This window comes from Mytilus edulis, chromosome 14 (assembly GCF_963676685.1).
Source record: "Mytilus edulis chromosome 14, xbMytEdul2.2, whole genome shotgun sequence".
Classification (NCBI taxonomy): Eukaryota; Metazoa; Mollusca; class Bivalvia; order Mytilida; family Mytilidae; genus Mytilus; species Mytilus edulis.
The window spans coordinates 50,651,342-50,675,896 of NC_092357.1; the positions used below are offsets into that span (position 1 = coordinate 50,651,342).

Sequence of the window (24,555 nt, forward strand, 5' to 3'; positions counted from 1 at the left end):
TTGGTTTTCCTTGTTTCCTTTCTCCTGGTGGTGTCTTATATATACATGTAGCTGTTTTAGCTGTATGGTGTTGTTGAATTCTCAACACCTGACCTCACCATCTAAATCTTAGGTTTTTAGATTTCTGCTGTTATGTTCTTTGCATTATACGTCTCCAAAATGCTGTTGAGCTTCCAGTAGTGTTGTTATATTGCATGAGTTTGGATATTTGAGATTGAACACTATACCTAAATTCTGAGGATATCATTATGCCTTGTAGCCAGAGTTTAAGATATGATCCAAATGGAGTATTAGTTTAGTCAGTATTGAAATGTAATATCCTATTCAGCAATGTCTGTTTGTGTTTTGTTGTTTACTTTTAGTTTTTAGTTAGAACAGCAGTGGGTTATAAGCTCATGTTATGCATGATTAAAATGACTATCAGACTTAAAAAATAAAGATTAATTGCTTACTTTTACTTACTTATTTTTTCTTTAATGCAAGGAAAAACGAATTTCTCCAGTCTGATTATGATGGACAAATATTCAAACAAGGAACTTTGTCAATGGTTGTCGTTAGTTATATATAAATGCATTTTTTGCTTTTGTTTTGCGAGCTAGGTTTCACAATTGTTCTGGACTAGTGAGGGATTCAGAACTTGACATATTGTATAGGCATTTGTCTTTGCTTGAAGGACTTACTATGTTGACCTAGATGTCTGTCCTGTTTCATTGACTTATACTCCACACCTCCTTTATTTCATACTTGATACCTATCTTGTTTGTATATAATAAAAGGAAGAAGATATGGGGCGGGAAACAACATCCATAGGCATACTAGATGCTGGTAAAAGATTGTTGGTTCTAGGAGAGAAGGACGTTATCACAGGATACAATTCATCAACTGACCAAAAACAAAATTTTGATTAAAGATCACTGGTAACCATGGTTATGACAACTGAAGCAGACTGATGTGATGACCCCATTTGACTTTTGAACAACAGATGGACAGAGGGACTTATCACTAATGGGTAATCCCCATTGATGGGAGGGTCTCTAATTATTCTCTCAGCTAAACAAAAATAAAGACAATAAGCAAACAAAAAGAAGATAGTGTGACAATAACAGAATTCAAATTAACAACATTTACATAATATAATCTTGTTTAATAGAGAATGTATAATGCATGAAACCTATACAAAAATATCCCAGATAACTTGCTCAACTAACAATCATCATTTTTGTGATTGGGTTAAAATACTGGTACTACTTTTTCATATAGATGTGCAGTTTCATGTAGGTCAGTATTTTGATGAAGACATCTGAGTGTCCAGGGTAAACTACTGACATTTGAATGACAATGCCAACCTCCTAAACTATTAATGTATTTATACATCCCTTGCTCTGAAATATTTGGGCTTAACAATCTTGATAAAGGTAAACTAAAGGTGCTTTTAAAACAAAAACAAGTAAAAACAATTAAAAATATTTTCCTAATCTACATCTTATACCTGGGAATACAGTGCACTTTCTACACAACCAATTGACAATTCAGTGTAAACAGTAGAGATGAATGATGAATGGCTTAAATTACCAGTTTAAATCAAGTTCTGTGTTTTTAAACTCATATATAAGAGAAGACAGAACAAAAATATATAAATATATGGGAAGGAGTGCTTTGTAATTTAACCTGTCTGTTTCAAACATAATCTTCAGTCTTGAAATGAATTCTTTAAATAAATATGAAGTTTTTAAATTTCTTTCTATTTTGGAACTACACTAAGTCTTTCAGTGATATATATTTCACAAAATATTTATCATGAGACCAAATAAGATTCTATCACTAAGAAATCTCTATTAATGCTTTGACATGTAAATTTACACCCTCTTCTATTTGTAATTGTTCTCATCAAGTTTTCGAAGTCATTTCATCAATTCTTCCTCTAAAGAGAAAATAATCTAACAGGGAAAGGTAGGTAGCAATCACCTACACAGAACAGTCCCTTGAAAAACAAAGGGCAGAAAGTAAAGCTGTTGAGACAATAATGAGATAATTTAATAGCACTATGAACAGTGATCTCTCAACAAACCCATTCACCCCCTGAATAAATTCATATGCATAAATGATATTTATAAATAAATCAAATTTATTTTCATCGTTTTCTAACATTCTCTGGTGAGACGCTTCTCTTTCGATGTCTTTCCTGTCGTTGGTCACGTTTACTGTCCCTTCTTTCACTGTCATGATGTTTTTCCTTTTTCCTCTTTTCAGGAGAATTTTCACTTCTCTTACTTTTATGAGAGTTACCTTTCTTTGATTTGATAACATTGTTTTCACTGTTTGTTTTTTGCCTCGACCATGGATCACTATAATCCATTTTATCGTCCCTTTCTTTATCACTTTTACGATCTTTATTTTCTTTTCCTCGTCTTCGACTCGTTTCTGACGATCGTTTATCTGTACGTTGTTCTTCAATATCTCCATTAGTCTTGCTTTCCCTTCTTTTATCCCCAACCTTTTTCCGATGTTTTGCCGAGGTCTTCTTTTTCTTGGATTGTTCATCTGATGAACTTCCTAAAATTGGATAAAGATTTATTATAGAAATTTTAACACAAAACTTAACAAGAACCTACTCACTCTTTTCAGTTTGTTCAGTGAACTGTTATTTTAAGTCAGGGTGAAAACTATAATTTGGCATATCATTATGAACATGTGTTCTAAATTTCAAGTTGATGATATCACGACTTTATGGTAACTTACCTTAACCAAAAAAATTAAACCTGATGCAGGAATAATTGCATAACAAAAAGATACACAGATAAAAGGAAGAGAACATCATGCCTCTACTTTAGAAGGAAGTATAAAAATAATGTAAACAGATAAAAACAAATGTACATAAAATATGTTTTTTGCAAAGCAAATATAACTGTGATTTACTGCTTACTATATAAAATACCTTTTAATACTAAAAGTAATGAAAATTTGTGAATGAAATTTCAAGGATTGCTGCTCATTGACATTACCTGAACTAGAGTCAGAATCAGAACTACTGCTGTCAGATGAATCATCTGATGAAGAAGATGATGAGGATGATGATGAAGATGAACTGTCTGACTCCTCTGCTGCTTCTTGTTCAACCACTGGTTTCTGGACATTTTTCAAACATTCTCGTAAATCATCCCTACAAACATTGTTAATAAATGCATTATATTAATTCATCTTAAAAATCAATGCCAATACATGTATAAGTTTTAATTCCACAAAAGAAGTAATGATACAGATTATACATCAAGATCATAAGCATCCAATATTACCTCCTGCTTTACAGGTTGAATAAAATATCACTGCAAACATAAGCCCCTTAAATACTAGCTTTTAGCTTCTCTGGTCTGTGCAGAGGACAACTATTACAACCAATCTATAAAACTTAAGTCTATTCTTAGGTTGATGATTATCTATATGGATTCATACTTATAATAAAATAATAGATTTTCAGGGATTCTTAGTGAACTTTAAGGTTCTGACCTTCTTTTCCATAAACATGACACAATATCTTGAAATTGGTTAGTGCAAATCACTTAAATAGCATCTAGGTCATATAAGTACATGTAGTAGATAAATACACAAGAAATGTTGGCATACAACTGGCTATTTCACAATAAATCAGATTATCATGCATTCAAAAATTAAAATTGTACATCAACTTCAGTTCCCACTTACTGAACTTGATAGTAACCGGGGCAGATCCAGGATTTTTGAAAAGGGGGTGTAACTTTTGATAATTGAAAATATAAAGCAAGGGGAACAAATTTTTAGACATTTTTACACTCAAAATTTATATAAATCATGAAAACATGATATCTTTTAATATTTTGGCATTCCAAGGGGGCATATAAACCCTCTATTCACCCCTGGTTTAGCCTCTGAGTACAATTGTGAATAAGGTATACCTAGATTTGGGTTATTAATAGAATTAAAAGTGTTCACTACGTGACTTCACCTAAACCACTTGGTAATTGGTATATACTAAACTTGATGGTAAATAGTGTATTCCTTTTAATTTTAAAAGTAAGATCAAAGTTGACTTACGTCAGTCCACCTAAACCAATTGTTGTGAAGAAATTTATAGCAAATCTTGTATTCTTTGGATTATCTCTTGGTAGGATGCCTTCAAAGAAACCTTGTAATGTCCTGAAACAGAAATAATCAATACTAAATGGTTGGCTGTAAGACTATTGTCCTGAAACAAAAAATAATCAATACTAAATGGTTGGCTGTAACACTATTGTCCTGAAACAAAAAATAATCAATACTAAATGGTTGGCTGTAAGACTATTGTCCTGAAACAGAAATAATCAATACTAAATGGTTGGCTGTAAGATTATTCTTAGTATGGCTTATGTAACTTCTGCCAATAAAGTTTTACATTATGTAAAAATAAGTCAGATGAACTCTTATATTTTATTTTTCATACAAATTTAGCAGGTGAAAGACAAAACCTCACCTTAGATTAGTTACACTTCAGGCAAATGGGGAAAACAAATATAAATTTTTCACCTTTAGAATGTAGGTGGTGACAAATAGCTAAAAAAAATGCGCCTCAGGGTGTATGAATTTTCAACAACGGTGTAAATGAGCTGGGAAAATTAAATTTGAAAGTTATCATCTTACATAACCTGCTGACGGAAAGTAATTACAGGTTATATGATTTGTACATGTGCTAATGTTCACAATCACGTCCTGTTGGTTTGGTAAATCATAGGTTTATCACTGGTTATCAAATTATTTTTTTTCATATTTTTTATATCAAATATATATGCAGTCATTGGAATATTGACTTTTTATTGCACATACTAATTTTTTTAATTGATTTATAACATATTTCCTTCTTGAATGATTTTTTTAATAATCATGGTTGTCAGGACGCATGTGTTATAATCCCTGCATAGCTTATATTAGAAGTCACAAGCAATAAAAATATTAAAAACAATAAAAAAAAAAAAGATCTCTAACTCATAGGAGGGGCTGTTACTAATTACATGCTATTTCCCCTCTACTTTGACAGAATTATTAATTAAATTGCATATTCTGAGTGACACACTTTGAAAGTGTGAAAAGACACTATATTTTTAACCAGAACACTTTGCCACAAAGCTTATTCTAATATTAATATTTGACTTTCATTTCGGAAGTGTATGTGCAATGTTAGGGAAACAAAATCACTATCCATTTGCCTTGTATTGTGTTTCAAGCTTTTGGAAGTTGTGACCTTTTGATTTGTGAAAACTTACAATAATGTTTTCCTTTAACACACTTACAATAATTGTAATAGAACATTATAAGAGGATGATCAAGATGATAGATTTGAGTTTTGTGTAGCAAATATAACATGCATATCAGGAGAATAACATGTTAAAGTGATATGAAAATGACCCAGACACACACAGACTAGACACACACTCTTAACATCAACCCTTTAATCAATGTCAACTCAAAATATATGAATATAACTTACGGATCCTTTAGTCTTTCATTTAACTTTGGCAGTCCCATGAACTCAGATAACTCTTGAAACATAATCTTGATAAAAATACGGCTTGCTGAGGATGTATCGTCTTCATTTAACCTGATACAGGTTATGACCTGTAAATAAAGGGAGATCACTATAATAAAGTAAACTACTCACACAAGTAAATTATAAGATTCTTCATGAGCACAAGATATGCTCCTTGTCTGCTTACAGCTAGTAAGAATTGATTATACTGGTCAAAGGGAGGTAATTCATTTTGATCATTATTGGTCTGCCCTAAACAGAATATAATTCAAATGTCAGCTGACACAAAAGTTTACCAAATATGACACTCCATAGCAATCTTATTGTTTGTTCTCCAGATTCTTTAAGATGTCAAGCTCTAAATAGCAATCAAACAGCACAAACAATTAGCTTAAAGTTTTTCACATTTTTAAATCAAACATGGCTTTTGCTAGTTACATCCTTTAGAAATAAGAACAGGAAACTTACTCCCCAAGATATTGCATCTGTGTGCAATAAATGTGCAAAGAACTTGGCGACATTCCTCAACTTGTTAGTCTCCAGGCGATGAATGGTCTCGTACTGCTCTTTAAACATTTCTTGGAAAGGTTCTATATACTTCTTATCAATCATACAGAATCTCTGAAATATAAACAATATATAGTGTCTATTTCTTCTACAAGACTAAAAACTCAAACGTCATTAAAAAAATGCTGAATACAAAAAAATATTTAGTAAAGCTAATAGAAATGTTTACAGACGTCAAATTATTTAATCTTGAAATGCAGAATAGCATTTTTAAAATCTGAATACCAATGCAGAATAGCATTAAAAGTTGAGTATCAGCTATAATTTAACACTCACCTGAGCTAATAAACCAAAAAACTTTTCATAAGTTCTCTGTTGAGCACAGCAATCCAGTATCATATTACAAAGCTCAATCTGCAAAATACATTATACGTTAAATATATGTATTAGGGCAATTTGATATATGCATTAGAACAACTATGAATCTATAACATATTATCAACAAATAATATTTCATTCAGTGCTTGTTGATCGCAAGCTAATTAACTTAAAGAGTTGTTATAGCTTTGGATGTATGTTTCAAAATTCTCATGTGGCTTGAATATATATATACTAAAGATAGAAAAAGTTTTTTTTTTTAAATGTTGTTCAGACCATAATAGTGATGGGTTCAAAGGAATATAAAAGATAAACAAGAATGTGTCCACAGTACACGTATGCCCCACTCGCACTATCATTTTCTATGTTTAATGGACCATGAAATTGGAATAAATTCTCTAATTTGGCATTAAAATTAGAATGATCTTATCAAAGGGAACATGTATACTAAGTTTCAAGTTGATTGGACTTCTACTGTATCAAAAACTACCTGGACCAAAAACTTTAACCTGAAATTTGCACTATCATTTTCTATGTTCAGTGAACCGTAAAATTGGGGTCAAAACTCTAATTTGGCATTTCAATTAGAAAGATCATATCATAGGGCACATGTATACTAAGTTTCAAGTTGATTGGACTTCAATTTCATCAAAAACTACCTTGACCAAAAACTTTAACCTGAAGCGGGACAGACGGACGAACGAACGGACGAACGAACGGACGGACGGACGAATGGACGCACAGACCAGAAAACATAATGCCCCTCTACTATCGTAGGTGGGGCATAAAAAGTTTTTGAAAAACAAAATGTTATTTAGAATATAAATACATCCTAGAAACAGCAACCCAATGACAACACACTTACTTCTTGGCCAGGTTTCATTTTCATCTTTAACAACTTATGAGCACATTCTTCGAAGTCTAGACTGGACTGTATGGTGAGGTATATGGTCCTTCTTAAGGCCACAAGATTTGTTTCTGTGTTGTCTATAATAGTCTGCTTTGCTTCTAGAAAATATAATGTACAAGTTACAGTAAAATTAACATTGGTATTACATTAGCAGTCTAATATTGAGAATTTGTTTCTGAATTTTTATATATTCTTATTCAGCATATTGATTGCAGTATATTCTTTTTATTGATTGTGAAAAACTTTTCATGAATATAAATTCTTCAAATTTTACTATCTGAAGAATCTTTTCCTCATATTAAACACGTCTCAACAATTGTATTTTCTTTACTGAAATATAAAAGTATGATTTTCCCTTACTATTTTGTTTCATGTGTCTCTGGAATAAAATTTCCTCCACAATTTGTAGAACATTTGCACTTGTATTCTTATACATGACTTTTCATTTACAGATTACAAAAATTTTGCTCTCTTGTTGCAGATTTTTTAAAATGTATATCTGTAATTAAACATTACTCTGCTTTTCCCTAAAAAATGTATTCATGAATATCAGTAACTAAACAATACACTCAAATAAATAGTCTATTTTGAATGTGATACTAGTATACTGTTTTTTTTTTAAACTTAATAATAGTACACTCAAATAAATAGTCTATTTTGAATGTGATACTAGTATACTGTTTTTTTTTTAAACTTAATAATAATACACTCAAATAAATAGTCTATTTTGAATGTGATACTAGTATACTGTTTTTTTTTTAAACTTAATAATAATACACTCAAATAAATAGTCTATTTTGAATGTGATACTAGTATACTGGTTTTTTTTTAAAACTTAATAATAGCTATTTCTTCCTTCTTCTTTTTTACTGAATCCAGAGTAACACATATATCCTAGAGTGCCATCGTTTATATTTATATATATTGTTTGTGTATGTGTGATTCTACATTACCTTCAGTTTCTCCTCCACTTTCATCACTCTCCGATTCCGATCCTGATCCACTTCCACCCTCCTCATCCGAGCTGCCTTCGTCTAATATTTCTAAAAAGACCAAATTCATACAAATATTTATATTCTGTTCTTAAGACACAAAAGTTTTAAAATGAATTTATGTTCAAATATCCAAAGTGAGGCTCATGCTGATTAAGTCATTAACAATGCTATTTTTTAAGAGATATGCAAGAAAACTCAATCCAAAAGTAAAATTGTCGTTTCAAACTAGACACACATAAAAATATATTCTTAGGTAAGTTTTGACGAACAAGATTTTGTAGTGTATTCATTTAGAAGCAAAACAGAACACCCAGAAAAAGTTGACCTTTACACGATATTTAATTATCAGTGAGTAGAAATAACATCCATTGTGTGTGCTTGTAATGAAAACTTGTTGAGTTCCTTCCATAATCAATTAATTGACAAAATTGCTTTACCGAGTAATTTATGACAAACATTTTCCGTGACATTAACTAACCCAGTATGTGTTACAATGATGATGCAGACAAATTTGCCAGTATAAGCACATTGATCCTACCTTTCTTTAAAGTCTTGTATTTTTCTTCATTAGATTCAAAGTCAGGATCAAACTTGAATACATCTGAAAGTATAAAGAAATACCATTAATAATTTGTTTTTTTCAAGCTATATTTTAACTATAGAAAACAACATTGTATACTTGATAAACTTCAATAGAAATATTTGTAGTTGAAGCTACTAGGAAAATGACTTATCGTCCTTCCCTACGCCTATATCACCCTGCTCTGTCGCTCAGTAATTCTCGTATCAAGACTTCAAAACGAGACCAGGCATTATCAGCGACGTCACAATGTGAGAGGAGAAGTTATCAGCGACGTCACAATGCGAAAGGAGACGTTGTCAAGCTTGCTTTCGTCAAGCTTAAAACTGTCTTAGGGAGAGGAAAAAAGACCAATAATAGAACGATAAACAGATAATCGGGTTTTCTACGTATAGATATCGTAAAATATCAGCCGCTCGACACAATGTGAAACTTTTTAGCTCGTTCGCTACGCTCACACACCAAAAAGGTTCACATTGTGGCTCGCGGCTGATATTGTACGATATCAATGTGTAGAAAACTCAATAATCTATACATATTAATCTTTATTAAAATAATTAAACCAAAAATACCATGTTTCAAATTAAACAGTAAAATTCAACAATGACTTAAAAACATACTTGAAAATACAAATTCTCTACCAAATAAATAAGAGATGAAAATTCAGATAGTCAATTTTTTTTTTATAGTTCACACATAAACATGTGAATTCTTACTCAGCATTTCTTCTGGTGTTCCTTCTTCCTCTAAAGTCATCATATGAGTAAACTGGTCATCTTCTTCCACAAGATCTAGTTCCTCAACAACTGACTGATGATCCTTAATTAAAAAAAACAGAAACCATTAATACCAGTTTGAATGATCTCTCCAATTGATTTAACTCACACAACAAACATGAGACATACAATTATAATAGACAAGTATCTTCACTGTGGGATTGAAACGGTTCATCAAATAACAATACCACTAAATGTAGTGAATAATCTATTCTGATGAAGATCTATGAACATTTAAAAGAAGAATGCAGGTGCTGTCATGCTGAAAGTTAGCCTTACTCAAAATTTAAAGAAAGGTAAAATCTCAAAGAGACAACAATCTGATCAAAACAAACAGCTGAAGGCTACAAAACAGTCTTTAACACAGTGGAAAAAATCCTGCACCTGGAGGTATGCTTCAGTTGGCCCCTAAACAAACATTGTCAAACTTATCACGAAAGTCGTTTTGTTAAGTAGTTTCTGAGAAAAATGGAAAAAAATATGTGTTGGATGAATGGACGTACTAGGAAATTTCGATATAACCTCCCTGGAGTAGGTTTAATTTTAATAATCAACAAGAATGTGTCCCCAGTACACGAATGCCCCACTCGCACTATCATTTTCTATGTTCAGTGGACCGTGAAATTGGGGTAAACCCTCTAATTTGGCATTAAAATTAAAAAGATCATATCATAGGGAACATGTATACTAAGTTTGAAGTCGATTGGACTTCAACTTCATCAAAAACTACCTTGACCAAAAACTTTAACCTGAAGCGGGACAGACGGACGAACGAACGGAGGGACAGACGAACGAACGGACGCACAGACCAGAAAACATAATGCCCCTCTACTATCGTAGGTGGGGCATAAAAACGTTGCAAATAAATCCTAAAACAATGTTCCTGTCATTAGACAAGCCTATGAGCATATGAGGGTTTATATCTGAAAATATTAGAATCATTTTCATAACAGTGTGGACATGACAATTTCTTGGCGCTCTCAGGTTATCAATTGGCTGGCTCAGATCAGGTGAACATTTGTCTGTAACACCCACTTGTCATATATATCGTACATGTTAAAGACATTTGAACTGTACAGTCACCAAAGGTTCTAAATGCCTACATCAAATAATAAGAATTATTAGAAGAAAACTTAACCTTGTGTGTTGATTCAAATGTTGAATACTTAAACTTTCTCTTTTTTCTTCTTGTGCACCTCCATGTACTTTACTCTATTATTTTATTAAAATCCCCGTTGGACGACCTCTGACAGACTGAGTAAGCGTAAAATCACTGTTAACAGTAGCCCATAACAAACAAGTTAAAGGTAAATTATTCAGTATTATTACCAACAAAAGAATTGTGGATGTCCATGCTGTTAAGAAAATTATTCTAAATAAACTATTCATAAAAAAAAAAATCATAAATTTTAAGTATCTTCCTTCATATCAATACTCTTACAACTTCTGAATCTTTCATTGTTTTTTTTTTACCTTAAATCCATCCTTTCTGATTGCAAACATAACTTCTACCATATACTGCACCCTGATATCAATCTGTCCTTCATGTAAGACATTCCTTAATCTCTCAAATATTGCTGGAAAATACAAATTCTTTTATCAAGTGTGTGATTATTAACCATGCAAACTTGCTGGAATTTAAACAATTTTTAACAGTGCCAAAGAATATTTTGATTTTACAAAATCTTAAAAAGATAATATTTTATGGAATAACTTACCAATATCCCTGAAAAAATCAACCTCAAGTACAAGCTCATTCAAAAAAGATTTAAAAACTTACTTGATGGAAGATTAAGAAGCTGTGCATTTTTTATATGCATAATAAGTTTCACACACTTACTCAAACTTATGATATTGTTGATGCCAATACTATACATGTCATATATGAATTTGTAACTTTTACCTGTTTTGAAAATTGTATATTTCATAACAATTTTTTATTTCATTAGTCATGTATGTGTGTCTGTTTGATATTTTAATTGTAATTGTTTGTTATATTTCATTGTATTTTATGAGGGCCTCAGGGAAGATTAGCTTTACAGCTAACTGTGTAACCCTCTTTAAATAAAGAATTATTATTATTATTATTATTATTATAAACTATAAAAATGCAGTTGGTTTTTCGTTCAGGATTTTGTTTTACAGACTGATACATGTGCTTTGTTTCAGCTAAAGGTCCTTTAAACAGTATTTCTATGAATATCTGCTCATTAATTTGATTAGGATTGGCAATATTTACTTCCAAAGTCGTATATTTTTGAAAAATATATAGTAAGAATTTTTGACGCGGATCGCACCGTATTTGTTTTTGATTTACAAGTATCTATTCAATTCCGGTTATGAAAAATATGACTGAACATTACAATGTAATTTTTTTTGTGATTTAGTCATATTTAAACACTCGTGAAGTGTTTAAGAATCAATTACATACATTTCTAACGGCAATTTGATTATGGAAATTGGCATTTCCATGAATATAGCGCAAACGTGTGCGATTACATGTACACGATTTGAAATTAACAGTTTTACTTTACGTTTTCAACACATGTCAAACAGTTTTCTCTCTCAATTCTTATTAAATATTATTTTAAGAACAAATACATTTTTGAATCATGATCTTAGCTATGAAAGACAGTGAAACCGTATTTTAACTTTTCTTAATTGATTATTATTTCTGTTTTAAAAGGTTCTTGGACTTGGGTTTAATTGTGAAATCTTTGAAATGCAGCATAATTTGATCAAATCTTCAATTCATTCAGACCTACCAGAATAAACATAGCTATAGCTCTTATGCCATTAACTTATGGTCCTTGTGTCATGATATTTTTTGACAATTTGCATAGGTACACATGTAAATAAAAAAGTATTTTAGATTACAAACATGGCAAGACAATGACTTACAAAAAGTAAAAAATTATTAGAAAAGTAACAAAAAGTATAGATTCTTAGAAAATTTTATTCATAAAAAGTATACACGCGATCTGTCGATTTTCACTAGTCTCCCTGTTGAGCCTTCACTTCTCCCTGAAGTCTCCCTGTTGGGTCTTCACTTCTCCCTGTATTGCTGCCAGGAAGAAGTGACTTCTCCCTATAATTTTAAAGTGTGGTGACCCCTACATACCCTTTTTTTCTGACACTCAATAAAAAAAAATTCCAAGTCTTCCCCGGAGTACTTCAAATTTTTAAAGGATTAAATTTTATCATGCACAAAGTTTAATTATTACCGTTAATTCCCCTTGGTGAGACCTCTGTCAACTTCTGTCCACTTTCCTTCAGGAACCCCACAGCCACCTCTACAGAATCATCTGAAGAATTCTCCAATAACAAGGTCAGTATTTCTAATGATAATACTTCATGGGCCTGAAACAATAAAACGTACACATCTAGAAACATTCTCCAATAACAAGGTCAATATTTCTAATAAAACCCCACCAACATTCCAACTGAATCTGTATTTTACATAAATAAGCATTGTGTATAATTTTGCTAACATATCGGCTTTTTAAATATGTTTTAGTTATATTAGAGCTTTTCCATCTCATGTTGATGAAATGTCCCTAAACTGTTTAACCTCAAGTTTTAATGTATCTATTTTCATGTCAATTAACTAATTTTCTAGGGCAACATAGTAAAACTTTGTTATAACAGGCGTACAAAAGGCTCACAAAAAGCTCATACAAGCTCTTAACTATAAACTCTTCTATTTGATTGACATTAATGGGATTGTAATGGTGTATCAACGATAATAGCTTCTCTAAAATGCTCGGAGCATCCTCCAAGCATGCCTGGAAGAAGCTCACTAGAATAAATATATGTTCCCTAAGTTTCATAACATTTGTATGAGGCAACTCAAGTTTGAGAAAGGAAACCAATTTCGGGACGTACAGACTTACGTACATGTACATACAGACGGACAAGGGTAAAACTTAATGCCCCCTCTACTACAGCGGGGGCATAAAAAGGGGGTTCCATCACTGGAATTCTACAGAATGATTCTATCCTATTAGTGGCACCCCTTGTCTTGTTCATGAACTGCTTAATCTAATGAAAATGTGCATTCTGACATCCAAATCATGATGATGTCCGTTCAATTCAAATTGTTTTTGAATATTGTGATATTATATCTGATCTTACCACTTGTTGGTTGACTAGGTGAGCTATAAATCTGGTAGTAGATAAACAAAGACTTTTGTCGTTCCTCTTAAATCCACGTCTAAACTGTATCACTAATCGTCTCAATATCAACTCTCCAACTTGTGGAAACTGAAATGTTAAAATATAAACTACCGTAATTAAAAATATACTGTAATTGAGTCATTTCTTGAAATTCAAAACTTATATTTTCAAAACAGATGTAATTTTTTAACAGCACTTCATATCTAACATGAAATTTGTATGACAATTTCTATTTATAAAACTATTAGACTTGTGTTGAATTTTGGATTAGAAAACAACTTCAGCATGTAAAACACTAAAGCTATCCAAAAAGAGCACTTCATCTTTACAAATCACCTTATTTAAAGGGGCACTAGCCACAAGATATATAAAAAAATCTTTTTAATTTTTTTTCTTTTTTTCTATCATTAATGAAAGAAAAATGGTGAAGTAATAATTAATTTTAAGCAGCTTGTATGTCTAATGTCAAAATAAGCTAAAAAACATTTATGATGAATTATTCACTTGCAAGTTAATAATTTGACCTCATTGAATCCGTACTTGTGTAAACTTCAATTTAATCCCTGGACTAGAGTGGATAATGCATGCATTGTGGATGTCCAGTTATTTAACGGAAAAGAATGTCAACATATGAGAATTTGATTGAAATCGGTGGACATAAACTTGACAGCTAGTGCCCCCTTTAAGTCAGTACATAGAAATTGTGTTTTATGAGGACAAGTCTGATACTGACCTTTGTATTAATGACTGACACTAATGCTGCATAAACATGAGTAAAAGTAGGTGAAGCTGACTGGGCTTGTATCACAGATCTGGCTAATAACCCCCTACAAAACAAAATAAACACATCAAGTTCAACATTTCTAAAAGAAACTTTTAATATGTTAACAACCACTTTTGTTGCAAGTGTTCAATATAAAAATAAGATGTGGTATGTAACCAAAATGTATACATTAGAAATATGTTATGAAAATTTTCAACTTGACTATTCATGTGTAAAATGATGTAAAAGTGCTCGGTACACAGGAATTTGTTGAGGGATGAATCTGAAAAGACATCACAAAGTATAGCTGACTTATATAAACTCCGAAACCAAATTTCAGAAATCCTTGTATTGTAGTTACTGAGATAAATGTGACGAAAGTTTTCAACTTGGCTTCTCATGTGTAAAATGATGTAAGTGTTCGGTATATAACCATTAAAATCTTACCTTCCCCTGACAACATTTCATGAAACAGTTCTGTTACAATGAAAGTTTTACCTTCTTTTTACAATACTTTCTTGGAACAATTTTTTAATAACGAAAATCTTACCTTCCCCTGACAATATTTTCCTGGAACAGTTCTCTGACAATGAAAATGAGATTGGAGACGTTTACTTTGTTCACTAAACCATTTATACTTTTCTTCAAGGCTTCCCAAGATATCCTCTGGTATTCAATACTGAAATGTACAAAGCAAATCTGAAATAGGCACTTTCACTTATATATAAATAAACAGCTGCGCCATGAGCACATGATACACCCGACGTCTTGTGTGGAAGTTTTATGCAATAATCATAAATAGTTTCTGAGAAAGTTTTAAGCAATAACCATATATTGTTTTTGAGACACAGCGGGACATGTGAAACCCCCAACCCTGTTTTTTTTCGAAAAACTAAATATCACTAAAATAAAATTTTGAATCAAAACCAAAAATTATACAGATCTTTAGATTAATATAACAAATAAGTCTGTAAAGTTTTAAGCAATAATCATAAATTATTTTTGAGATACGGCGCGACATGTAAAAAAAAACCTCCCCTGTTTAACAAAATACTCAATAACTCCAAAATAAAGTTTTGAATCATCAACAAAAAGTATACAGATCTTTAGATTAATATAACAAAGAAGTGTGTAAAGTTTTAAGCAATAATCATAAATTGTTTTTGAGATACGGCACAACATGTAAAAAAAAACCTCCCCCTTTTTTACAAAATACTCAATAACTCAAAAATGAAATTTTAAATCATCACCAAAAAGTATACAGATCTTTAGATTAATTAAACAAAGACATGTGTAAAGTTTTAAGCAATAATCATAAATCGTTTATGAAATATGGTGCGACATGTAAAAAACCCCTCCCCCTTTTTTACAAAATACTCAATAACTCAAAAATGAAATTTTGAATCATCACCAAAAAGTATACAGATATTAGGATTAATATAACTAAGAAGTGTTTAAAGTTTTAAGCCATAATCAAGAATCGTTTTTGAGATACGGTGCGACATGTAAAAATAAAGGGCTGCGCATGATACGCCCGTTGCTCTTTTAACTTGTCTTTTATGCTTTAAATGAATTTATATGATCAACTAGAAATATATATACAAATCAAAAGGGATGTTACATTAATATATTCACCAAAGTTTCATAAAATCCACCTTTTTTAAGTATAAAAATTCATTACTTAAGAAAACGTAAAATCTAAAATTTATAAAAATGGAAAGGGAGCTTATGTCAAAGATATAAACAATTTATCAAAGTTGCATAAAATTTTGTGAAAGTGTTAGTTATTGTGCCAAAATTGGAAAATCCCCCCTTTTTAAAGCATAAAAATTCATATCACGGAAATGTAAAATCAGAAATTTATAAAAATTGAAAGGGAGCTTACATCAATAGATATAAACAATTCACCAAAGTTTCATGGACATTGGTGACAGCCTTTTTGAGTTATTGTCCGAAGTGTTGAAATCCCCCTTTTTTTTATGAATAAAGCCCTATAAATCCAAAACTTAAAATCTGAAATTTATAAAAATTGAAAGGGAGCTTACATCAATAGATATAAACAATTCACCAAAGTTTCATGGACATTGGTGAAAGCCTTTTTGAGTTATTGTCCGAAGTGTTGAAAATCCCCCTTTTTTTATGAATAAAGCCCCATAAATCCAAAACTTAAAGTCTGAAATTTATAAAAATTGAAAGGGAGCTTACATCAATAGATATAAACAATTCACCAAAGTTTCATGGACATTGGTGAAAGCCTTTTTGAGTTATTGTCCGAAGTGTTGAAAATCCCCCCTTTTTTATGAATAAAGCCCCATAAATCCAAAACTTAAAATCTGAAATTTAAAAAAAACGAAAGGGAGCTTACGTCAATAGATATAAACAATTCACTTAAGTTTCATGGACATTGGGTCAAAGTGTTTTTGAGTTATTGTCCGAAGTGTGGACGACGGACGGACGGACGGACAACGGTATACCATAATACGTCCGGTCTAAAAGACGATGGGCGTATAAAAACACACCCCTGTTTTAGTTACAAAGTGCCGTAACTCAAAAAGTTTTAATCTTATTTTCACCAAAAAGTATACAGATCATTTGGCCATCATAAGAAACAACAATATTAAGTTTCATGAAATTTGGATAAGTCGTTCTCAAGTTACGGTCCGGACAGACAGACGGACAGACACCGGACATTTGTATACCATAATACGTCCCGTCAAAATTTTGACGGGCGTATAAAAACTGATGTATGATATGTGGATTTTTTTTCAAAACGGTGTTGTGCTAAGCATTGCCCCAATTGTAATTCAAAGTCTAGGAAAACAAAAAAGCAGGTGTCTAGCAGATATGAAAGTGCACTTTACAACTCATCACTGTCAACCAGCTAACCAAATATGAATAAATTCTGTTCAGCATATAATTTTAAGAAGACAGAAATGAAAATGTCTGTTGATTTTTATGGGGGAGCTAGGATGAAATTTGAAAAAAATAGGCAGGACAGGAGTTCTGAGTAAAAAAAAAAAGGCAGGATGACAATTTATGAAAAAAAGTCAGGACAAACTAATAAAAAAAAGGCAGGACAGAGATTACTACTAAAAAAAATGCAGGACAAAATTTTTCATTCTAGCCCCCTATAAAAATCAAATGGTAGCTCCCTAACAGACAAATGATTGAGAAAATGGCCCCATTTCCTAAAGAAAGGATATAATAATATTAAATCTTGTTTTACTTTAACACCCAATATACCTTGTTTTATCTGTAATTTTTGCCTGCATTGCCCTAAGTCTAGCTGGGGGAATGTAAGCCCCACCTGTCCTCGTTGTCAAGGACATCAAGCTGTCGTCTGCTGGCTTCTTTTTGGCGGGAGGTTCTACAGAATTACCAGGACTCTTGTCATCAGCATTGTTACTTGTGTTGAGATTTTCAGATTTTCTTTTCCTCGACTCACTGAAAGCATTGTTAAAGATATAGAATCATACTTCTGATATAAGGTAAATGTTTAATTTCACTCAATAATAATAATATAGAGAAACTTTTCTTTCCATATACTACATAATTTGATTTCAATTTTCATGTCTACATAAAATACCTCTGTATGATTAAGTTTTTTGTTATCTATTATAGAAAATAATTGCTGTCTGAAAAAAACTCAAAGAAGAATTGCGATTGCTTCAATTTAATATTCAAACTAAGTTGGTTTGTATGTAACATCTCTATTTTTATAGCATTCATAAAAGTAAGGATGTATATTTATAAATTACCTGTCACTTTCTGGCCTTCTCCTTCTATCCCCATATCCACCCCTCATTCTCTCTGGATCTCTCCTTCTTCTCTTATTATCTCTGTCATCATTATCATCACCTCTATCATTGTAGTGATTACTTCTACCATCATTCATACGTCTCCTGTTGTCACCTCTAGAATCTTGCCTTTCATCATTAATTCTCCGTTTTGATGATGACCTTTGACCTTCATCTTCTTTTCTTTCCTTCTTCTTCTCCTTCCTATCATCATTTGACCCACTTTCACTACTGTGTTTACGTTTCCTTGGCTGCTGATTCTGACCATCATCATCTACATCAGACTCAGACTCCTCATTTTGGTTCTGACCTTGAATCTGAAATGAAAATTGACCTTGAATCTAAAATGAAAATTGACATTGAATATTTTGTTATAATTGACCTTAAATCTTAAATGAAAATTTAAAATCATAAAGAATTATGTTTTTATAAAAAAAGACAATTAAACCTTTCTAGAAAGATGATGCATTGTTTATAGTTTGACACTGATCATTCTACAAAAATTATTCTCAAGGAAAATTTCTTCAAAAGATAAAATTGCAAGCCATAAAAAGCACTTAATTCAACTAAGTCTTATATTTCAGAAATAGTAATCGACTTGTTGGTTATCATGGATTTCAATAATTTTTGGTGGTAAGAATTTAGCAATATACTAAAAAAGTAATAGAAAAGACAACATACCTGTATAATACTTTTAATTGCTGGCTGTTTCTCGTCTTCACTGTCAGAGCTAGTAATCTCACCACTCTCTGGCTCACTCTCAAACTTGGCCATGTCATGTTTGCGTTCCAATCTCTTTACACTGTCCATTGATGTGTTGGGGCCTTCTGATACTAAGGACTGGTTCCCTGCTTCAACCGTAAAGCTTGGCTCATTTCCAAAAGATTGATCCTCATCTACTGATGTAAGACTTCTATTTCTATCACCAGATTTAGAACTCGCATTCAGCTTTTGGGGCGAAGATGATTTTTGAGACTCAAAACTTCTATCATTTTGATCTGATTCTTTCTTTGAATCAGCATTTTTTACAGCTGGTGAAGCTGAACGAGACCTTGATTCAAGATCCTTGACACTTCCCAATGTTTTGCTAGAGTCGTCTTTTTGTCTCCGTTTTGAAGTTGAGCTATGGGTGGAATGATTAGAGACAGGAGTGCTTCTTGTTGAGTGACTTTTTATTTTTTTTGGTGATCTAGATGAATGTGATTGTGAAGAGTCTGATGAAGGTGACCTTGACCTTCTGTCTTCACCATGTTTTCTATGATCTGCTTTGGTCCCTGGTGGACTCCCTGATAGCGATCTTGACCCTTTTGTTTTCTTCCTTTCAGGGCTGACAGAAGAACTTGACCTTGACCTATTTTTGGTGACTGGCTTTGGAGAAGGACTATTAGATGAGGAAGCTCTCCTTTTCTGTTCTGGACTAGATCTCTTTGATTTTGACTTTTTAGGTGATTGTGTGTTACCCCCAGTTTTCTCTTTACTGTTAGAGGGAGGTTTCCTTGGAGATGAATTTGGAGTGTCTTTTGGTCTTTCTGCACTAGCTTTTTTCCTTTGTGAGTCTTTTCTTTCAGTTTGACTACCAGAACTTGATCTTTTTCTATCTTCTTTACTGGGAGGTGGACTCCTAGATTTAGATCTTCTACCTCTTCTCTGCGAGTCCTTTCTTTCAAGTTTAGTTTGTGAATCAGCTCCTTTTCTACCACTTCTATCATCTTGCTTGTTTTCTGAATCTTTCTTTGTTGCAGAAGTCTTAGATTTTCTTTGCTGAGGACTTCTCGATTCTGATTTATCACTATATCTAGTTTTTGAAGTCAACCTTTTAACTTCTTTTTCTTTCCTCTGTGCTGGATTTGAGGTTGCAGATTCCTTACTTCTTTTTGTCTTGGCCCTTTCTGGACTTTCGGACCTAGATCTCCTCCCTCTCTGTTTATCTTTATTTGGACTTTGAGACCTTTTCTTATCCCTTCTTTTTCTATTAGGACTAGGAGATATAGATCCTCTGTGGTCTTTTCTAACAGGACTAGCAGATGCTGAATGTCTTTGATCACGATGTCTAGCTGGTATCTTTTCTGATTTTCTGGATGTAGTACTCTTCTTTTGTGGACTTTCAGAATCAGATCTCTCCTGTCTTTTAGATGAAGATTCCCGACTTTTATTAACAGTTTTCTCTTTCTTTGGTGGGCTCTGGGATCGTGATGCTTCATGTCTCCTTGAAGACTTTTCCTTGTTCCTGCTCTCTTTACGTTGCGGACTATCAGAAATTGATCTCCTTCTCTGTTTAAGAGATTTGTCACTTTTCCTATCTCCAAGTTTCTCCCTTTTTTGCAAATTTGGAGACCTGATGCTTTTTGGTGATGATTCCCCTCTCCCTTCTTTCTCCTTGTCACCTCTTTTTCTTCTTTGTGGTGAACCATCACTATCACTTGAACTATCATGTCTTGGCTTAGATTTTGAAGACTGTTTAATATTGGTCTTCTTCGTTCTTGGTTCACTATCCTCTGATGATGAAGATGAAGAAGAACTGCTATCATCATCTGAGCTACTTGAAGATGAGCTATCTGAGGGTGATGAGGAACTTTTCCTTCTTGATTTTGAACCTTGATTTTCAGTAACGTTATCATTTTTCTTCTGTAAATCCCCTTTGTTTTTACTTCCTGTTCTATTAGTAAATTCATTTTCTTTCTGATCTGTCCTTGACTTACTGTCTTTAATTCTATCATCTGATGACCTACTTTTCCTATTATCAGGTGACCTACTTCTGGTTTGATTTGATTTACTGTCCATTCTTTTATCATCTGATCTCGTTTTAGTGTCACTGGCATGGTTCGACTTTGACCTACTTTCATTAACTTCTGATTTATTCTTTCTATTATCAGGTGACCTACTTTTTGTATGTTTTGTTTTGCTGCCTCTGCTATCACTAGGCTTTCCACTTTCCTTGGAGCTGTCTTCTGTCCTACATTTTCTGTGGCTTGGTGACCTACTTTCCCTGTGTTTATCTCTAGATCTGCTTGTTTCAGAACTCTTTCTTTCATCTTTTCTGTCTTTTGAAGCCTTGTCCTTTGTTAATGACTTATTATCTGTCTGATCATCTGTTCCTTTTTCTTTAGATAACCTTTGATCTTCCCTGGATTTTTCTTTTAATCTGCTTGTCTCACGCTCTCTAGAATATTTCATCCCTGATCCTGGAGCTGGAGATCTGCTGCTGTTTTTATTACTGGAAGATTTTCTCTCAGTTTCTCTTGGAGAATTATTATCTGTCCAACTTGATTTGTTTCTTTCCAAAAACTCTTTATCTCTTGCCATTTCTTGATGTCTATTTTGTCTTTGATCACCTCTTTCACGTGAACTCCAGATATTATTGGACCCTGAGATATCATTCCCACGTGGTCTCTGCATATCTCTACTCCCACGATCCCCATCATATTCTCTATAATCATGTCTTCTATCCCTCAAATTGTCTCTGTCAAAACCCCTACTACCCTCCCTACCAAATTCCCACGGATCATCTCGATTAAACTCTCTAGGGTCCTCTCTTCTATATTCTCTGGAACCAGCTCTACCATATTCCCTAGGACCATCCCTACCATAATCCCTGAAGTCATTTCTATGATCAGGTCTAACAAAATCATCATGATCTCTATCATCTGGGTGTCTTAAATCATCATAATCAGCATGATCATTTCTCTCGTAATATCTTGGATCTACTCTTGGACTACGGGACCGAGATCTACCTCTTCTAAATCTATCATCTGGTGACCTTGACCTCGGTGGAATAAAATTTGGTGATCTGTCATCCATCAAGGTTGCATATGATCGCTGTGCACCTTCTAATCTATGTCTGGAATTTCTGTCATTTGACCTTGATCTACGATTTGAGCGTCTGTTTGGGGAATTTTGTCTAGGCTTATTTGATTTTTCTTTACCAGAATCATTGACCAATTTTCCACTTGAATTTCTGTCATTCAACTTTGAAATTTGTTTGTTTTTGCCATATGATCTAGATCTTGACCTTTTTCTATCACGAGAACGAGATCTTTGTTTCTGATCATGTGATTTCCTTAATGGCTGTTGATTTACACTGGATTTTGTTCTCAAATATCTCTCGCGGGATTCATCTGAAGAACTGGAATCTGTGCTCGATTTTCGTGACTTGTCTGTCTTGTTTGTTCTTGACCTATTTTTATGGGAACCAGAACTGCTACTTGATGAACTGCTGGAGGAATCACTTGAAGATGAGCTATCTGAATCAGAATCTGAGGTACCAGATGAACTGTCTCTATGAGATATCTTGGTCTTACTGTTTGATGATCGTTTATCTATTGCTAATCTAAAAATATACAGATATTGTTGAGATTATACTTTTAATAAAAATTTGAACAATGAAATTGACAATCATTAGGAATACTGATGATTCCACAATAGAGATCCAATTCAGACAAAAATTTGTTTACAAAAGACAAGGAAATTCAATAATGTCAATAAATTATTTAAAGAATTAGGACGTACTGAGAACTATCATGACTATAGCTGTTAACTTCTGTGTCATTTGGTCTTTTGTGGGGAGTTGTCTCATTGGCAATCAATTAGCTCTCGATGCAATATAGCCTTTCTGTACTAATGCGGATTAAAGCAAACAACAATCAATCATTGGCAATCATACCACAATTTCTTTTTTCATGTAAAACAAATTATCCAGGCTTTATTAATTCACTTATTTGGCATCTGCTCCACATGCTCCGTGTTGATTGTTTGCAAATGTTAAGACCCAGATAACTTTGGTAACAACTTGAAAGTTTGCAGTATAAAGAATAACCACACATTGCCTCAAAATGTTAATTTTATTTGTATATGTACTCCTTTCAAAACAGGATAAAAATTGCTCACCTCATTCTACAAATAAAATTTATATTTCAAGACGATATATTGTTATTCATTATGAAGTTTGGAGGATATGTCCTATTGCCTAATCCTGGTCTGTTTTCACTGATTCCTGTTCCCCCTGAGTCCTTTTGCGCTGATTTTAATTTTATTATGTTGCATTGTATGTATATATTTGAAATTTTGAATATGTTAAACATGTTAAAGTGTGTTTACAATTTCGCAGAATATTTATATATGTTGTACATTTGTATCATGTTGTCTAGATGCTACCAGGAAAATAAGTTTCCATGAATTTCTGGACTACAATGTATTTAATATAAAACAAACTGAAGACTAAGTCATCTGTATGTATTTGAATATGTTGAAGTCTGTCTACAATTTGGGTATTTATTTATGATGTATTATGTTATCTATTTAATTTGAGAAAAATGTTATTTTCATTACTAATCCACCAAAGACAATTGGCCGTTTCAAAATCTAAAGCATCATGGGTAATTTCATTGTTCGTACTCCAAAGTGAAAATAACGTTACGTCATTGGTTGAATTTCCATTGTTTATAACGTTTTAAACCAATCAAAACGCTTTGGTGTACGCTTTTGAAAATATTACCCAGGATGCATTAGATTTTGAAACGGCGAATTCATACGACAATCAGTGATATCAAACACATCATAATTATGCCTAATCAGCATTCACAATTCAACAGTAAATAAACGTAATAATAAATTTAAAAAAAATTGTAACAATATATGAAGCCAAGAATTTAATTAATGTAAATTTTGAAAATAAATGACTTTTGATAGATATATGATTATTTCATGTATTTTAATAAATATATGTAAATTATAATAAATATGTATAAATTATAATAAATATATATTTTTGATCATAAATGTGACATATAAATATCATAAATGAAAAGGCAGTGTCTGCGTGTAGCCGCATGCTGGTACGAATAGTCAAATTGCTGTTCATAGGCTACACGTTCCCACATCTTCTTTTAATAATTAAATGCCATCGGATCAGGAATGAAACGTGAAATACGAAAATTAGCGCAATTGTGAATAAATTGATTAAAACTACTTAGAAGTTTTTAAATATTTATATGGGGAAAAAGTCCCCAATAACAGTAGAAAATTCATTAAAAAAAATCCAAAAAAAATCGGGGAAAATTTTCCCGAAATTTTCATTGTACTAATGAACTCAAAATCGTTCAATTTTTTTTATGTCATGTTTTGAAATCCTGCATCTGCACAGA

General features: G+C 32.4%; 1 protein-coding gene across 1 annotated transcript in view; it reads right to left on the reverse strand.

Moving 5' to 3' along the window:
* Positions 1 to 2,016: 2,016 nt before the first annotated feature.
* Positions 2,017 to 24,555, reverse strand: part of LOC139502559 (pre-mRNA-splicing factor CWC22 homolog) — a 29,482-nt gene continuing 6,943 nt past the window's right edge. The window contains exons 2-19 of the mRNA XM_071292055.1: positions 19,097 to 22,742; positions 18,377 to 18,732; positions 17,862 to 18,062; positions 15,169 to 15,297; positions 14,589 to 14,682; positions 13,814 to 13,942; positions 12,904 to 13,039; positions 11,153 to 11,256; positions 9,620 to 9,722; positions 8,862 to 8,924; positions 8,282 to 8,371; positions 7,284 to 7,426; positions 6,377 to 6,454; positions 6,002 to 6,154; positions 5,495 to 5,622; positions 4,069 to 4,170; positions 3,003 to 3,160; positions 2,017 to 2,553 (exon numbers count right to left, since the gene is read on the reverse strand). Coding sequence (XP_071148156.1) covers positions 2,132 to 2,553; positions 3,003 to 3,160; positions 4,069 to 4,170; positions 5,495 to 5,622; positions 6,002 to 6,154; positions 6,377 to 6,454; positions 7,284 to 7,426; positions 8,282 to 8,371; positions 8,862 to 8,924; positions 9,620 to 9,722; positions 11,153 to 11,256; positions 12,904 to 13,039; positions 13,814 to 13,942; positions 14,589 to 14,682; positions 15,169 to 15,297; positions 17,862 to 18,062; positions 18,377 to 18,732; positions 19,097 to 22,742 — 6,235 coding nt within the window. The 3' untranslated portion in view covers positions 2,017 to 2,131. The remainder of the gene's footprint in view (positions 2,554 to 3,002; positions 3,161 to 4,068; positions 4,171 to 5,494; positions 5,623 to 6,001; positions 6,155 to 6,376; positions 6,455 to 7,283; positions 7,427 to 8,281; positions 8,372 to 8,861; positions 8,925 to 9,619; positions 9,723 to 11,152; positions 11,257 to 12,903; positions 13,040 to 13,813; positions 13,943 to 14,588; positions 14,683 to 15,168; positions 15,298 to 17,861; positions 18,063 to 18,376; positions 18,733 to 19,096; positions 22,743 to 24,555) is intronic.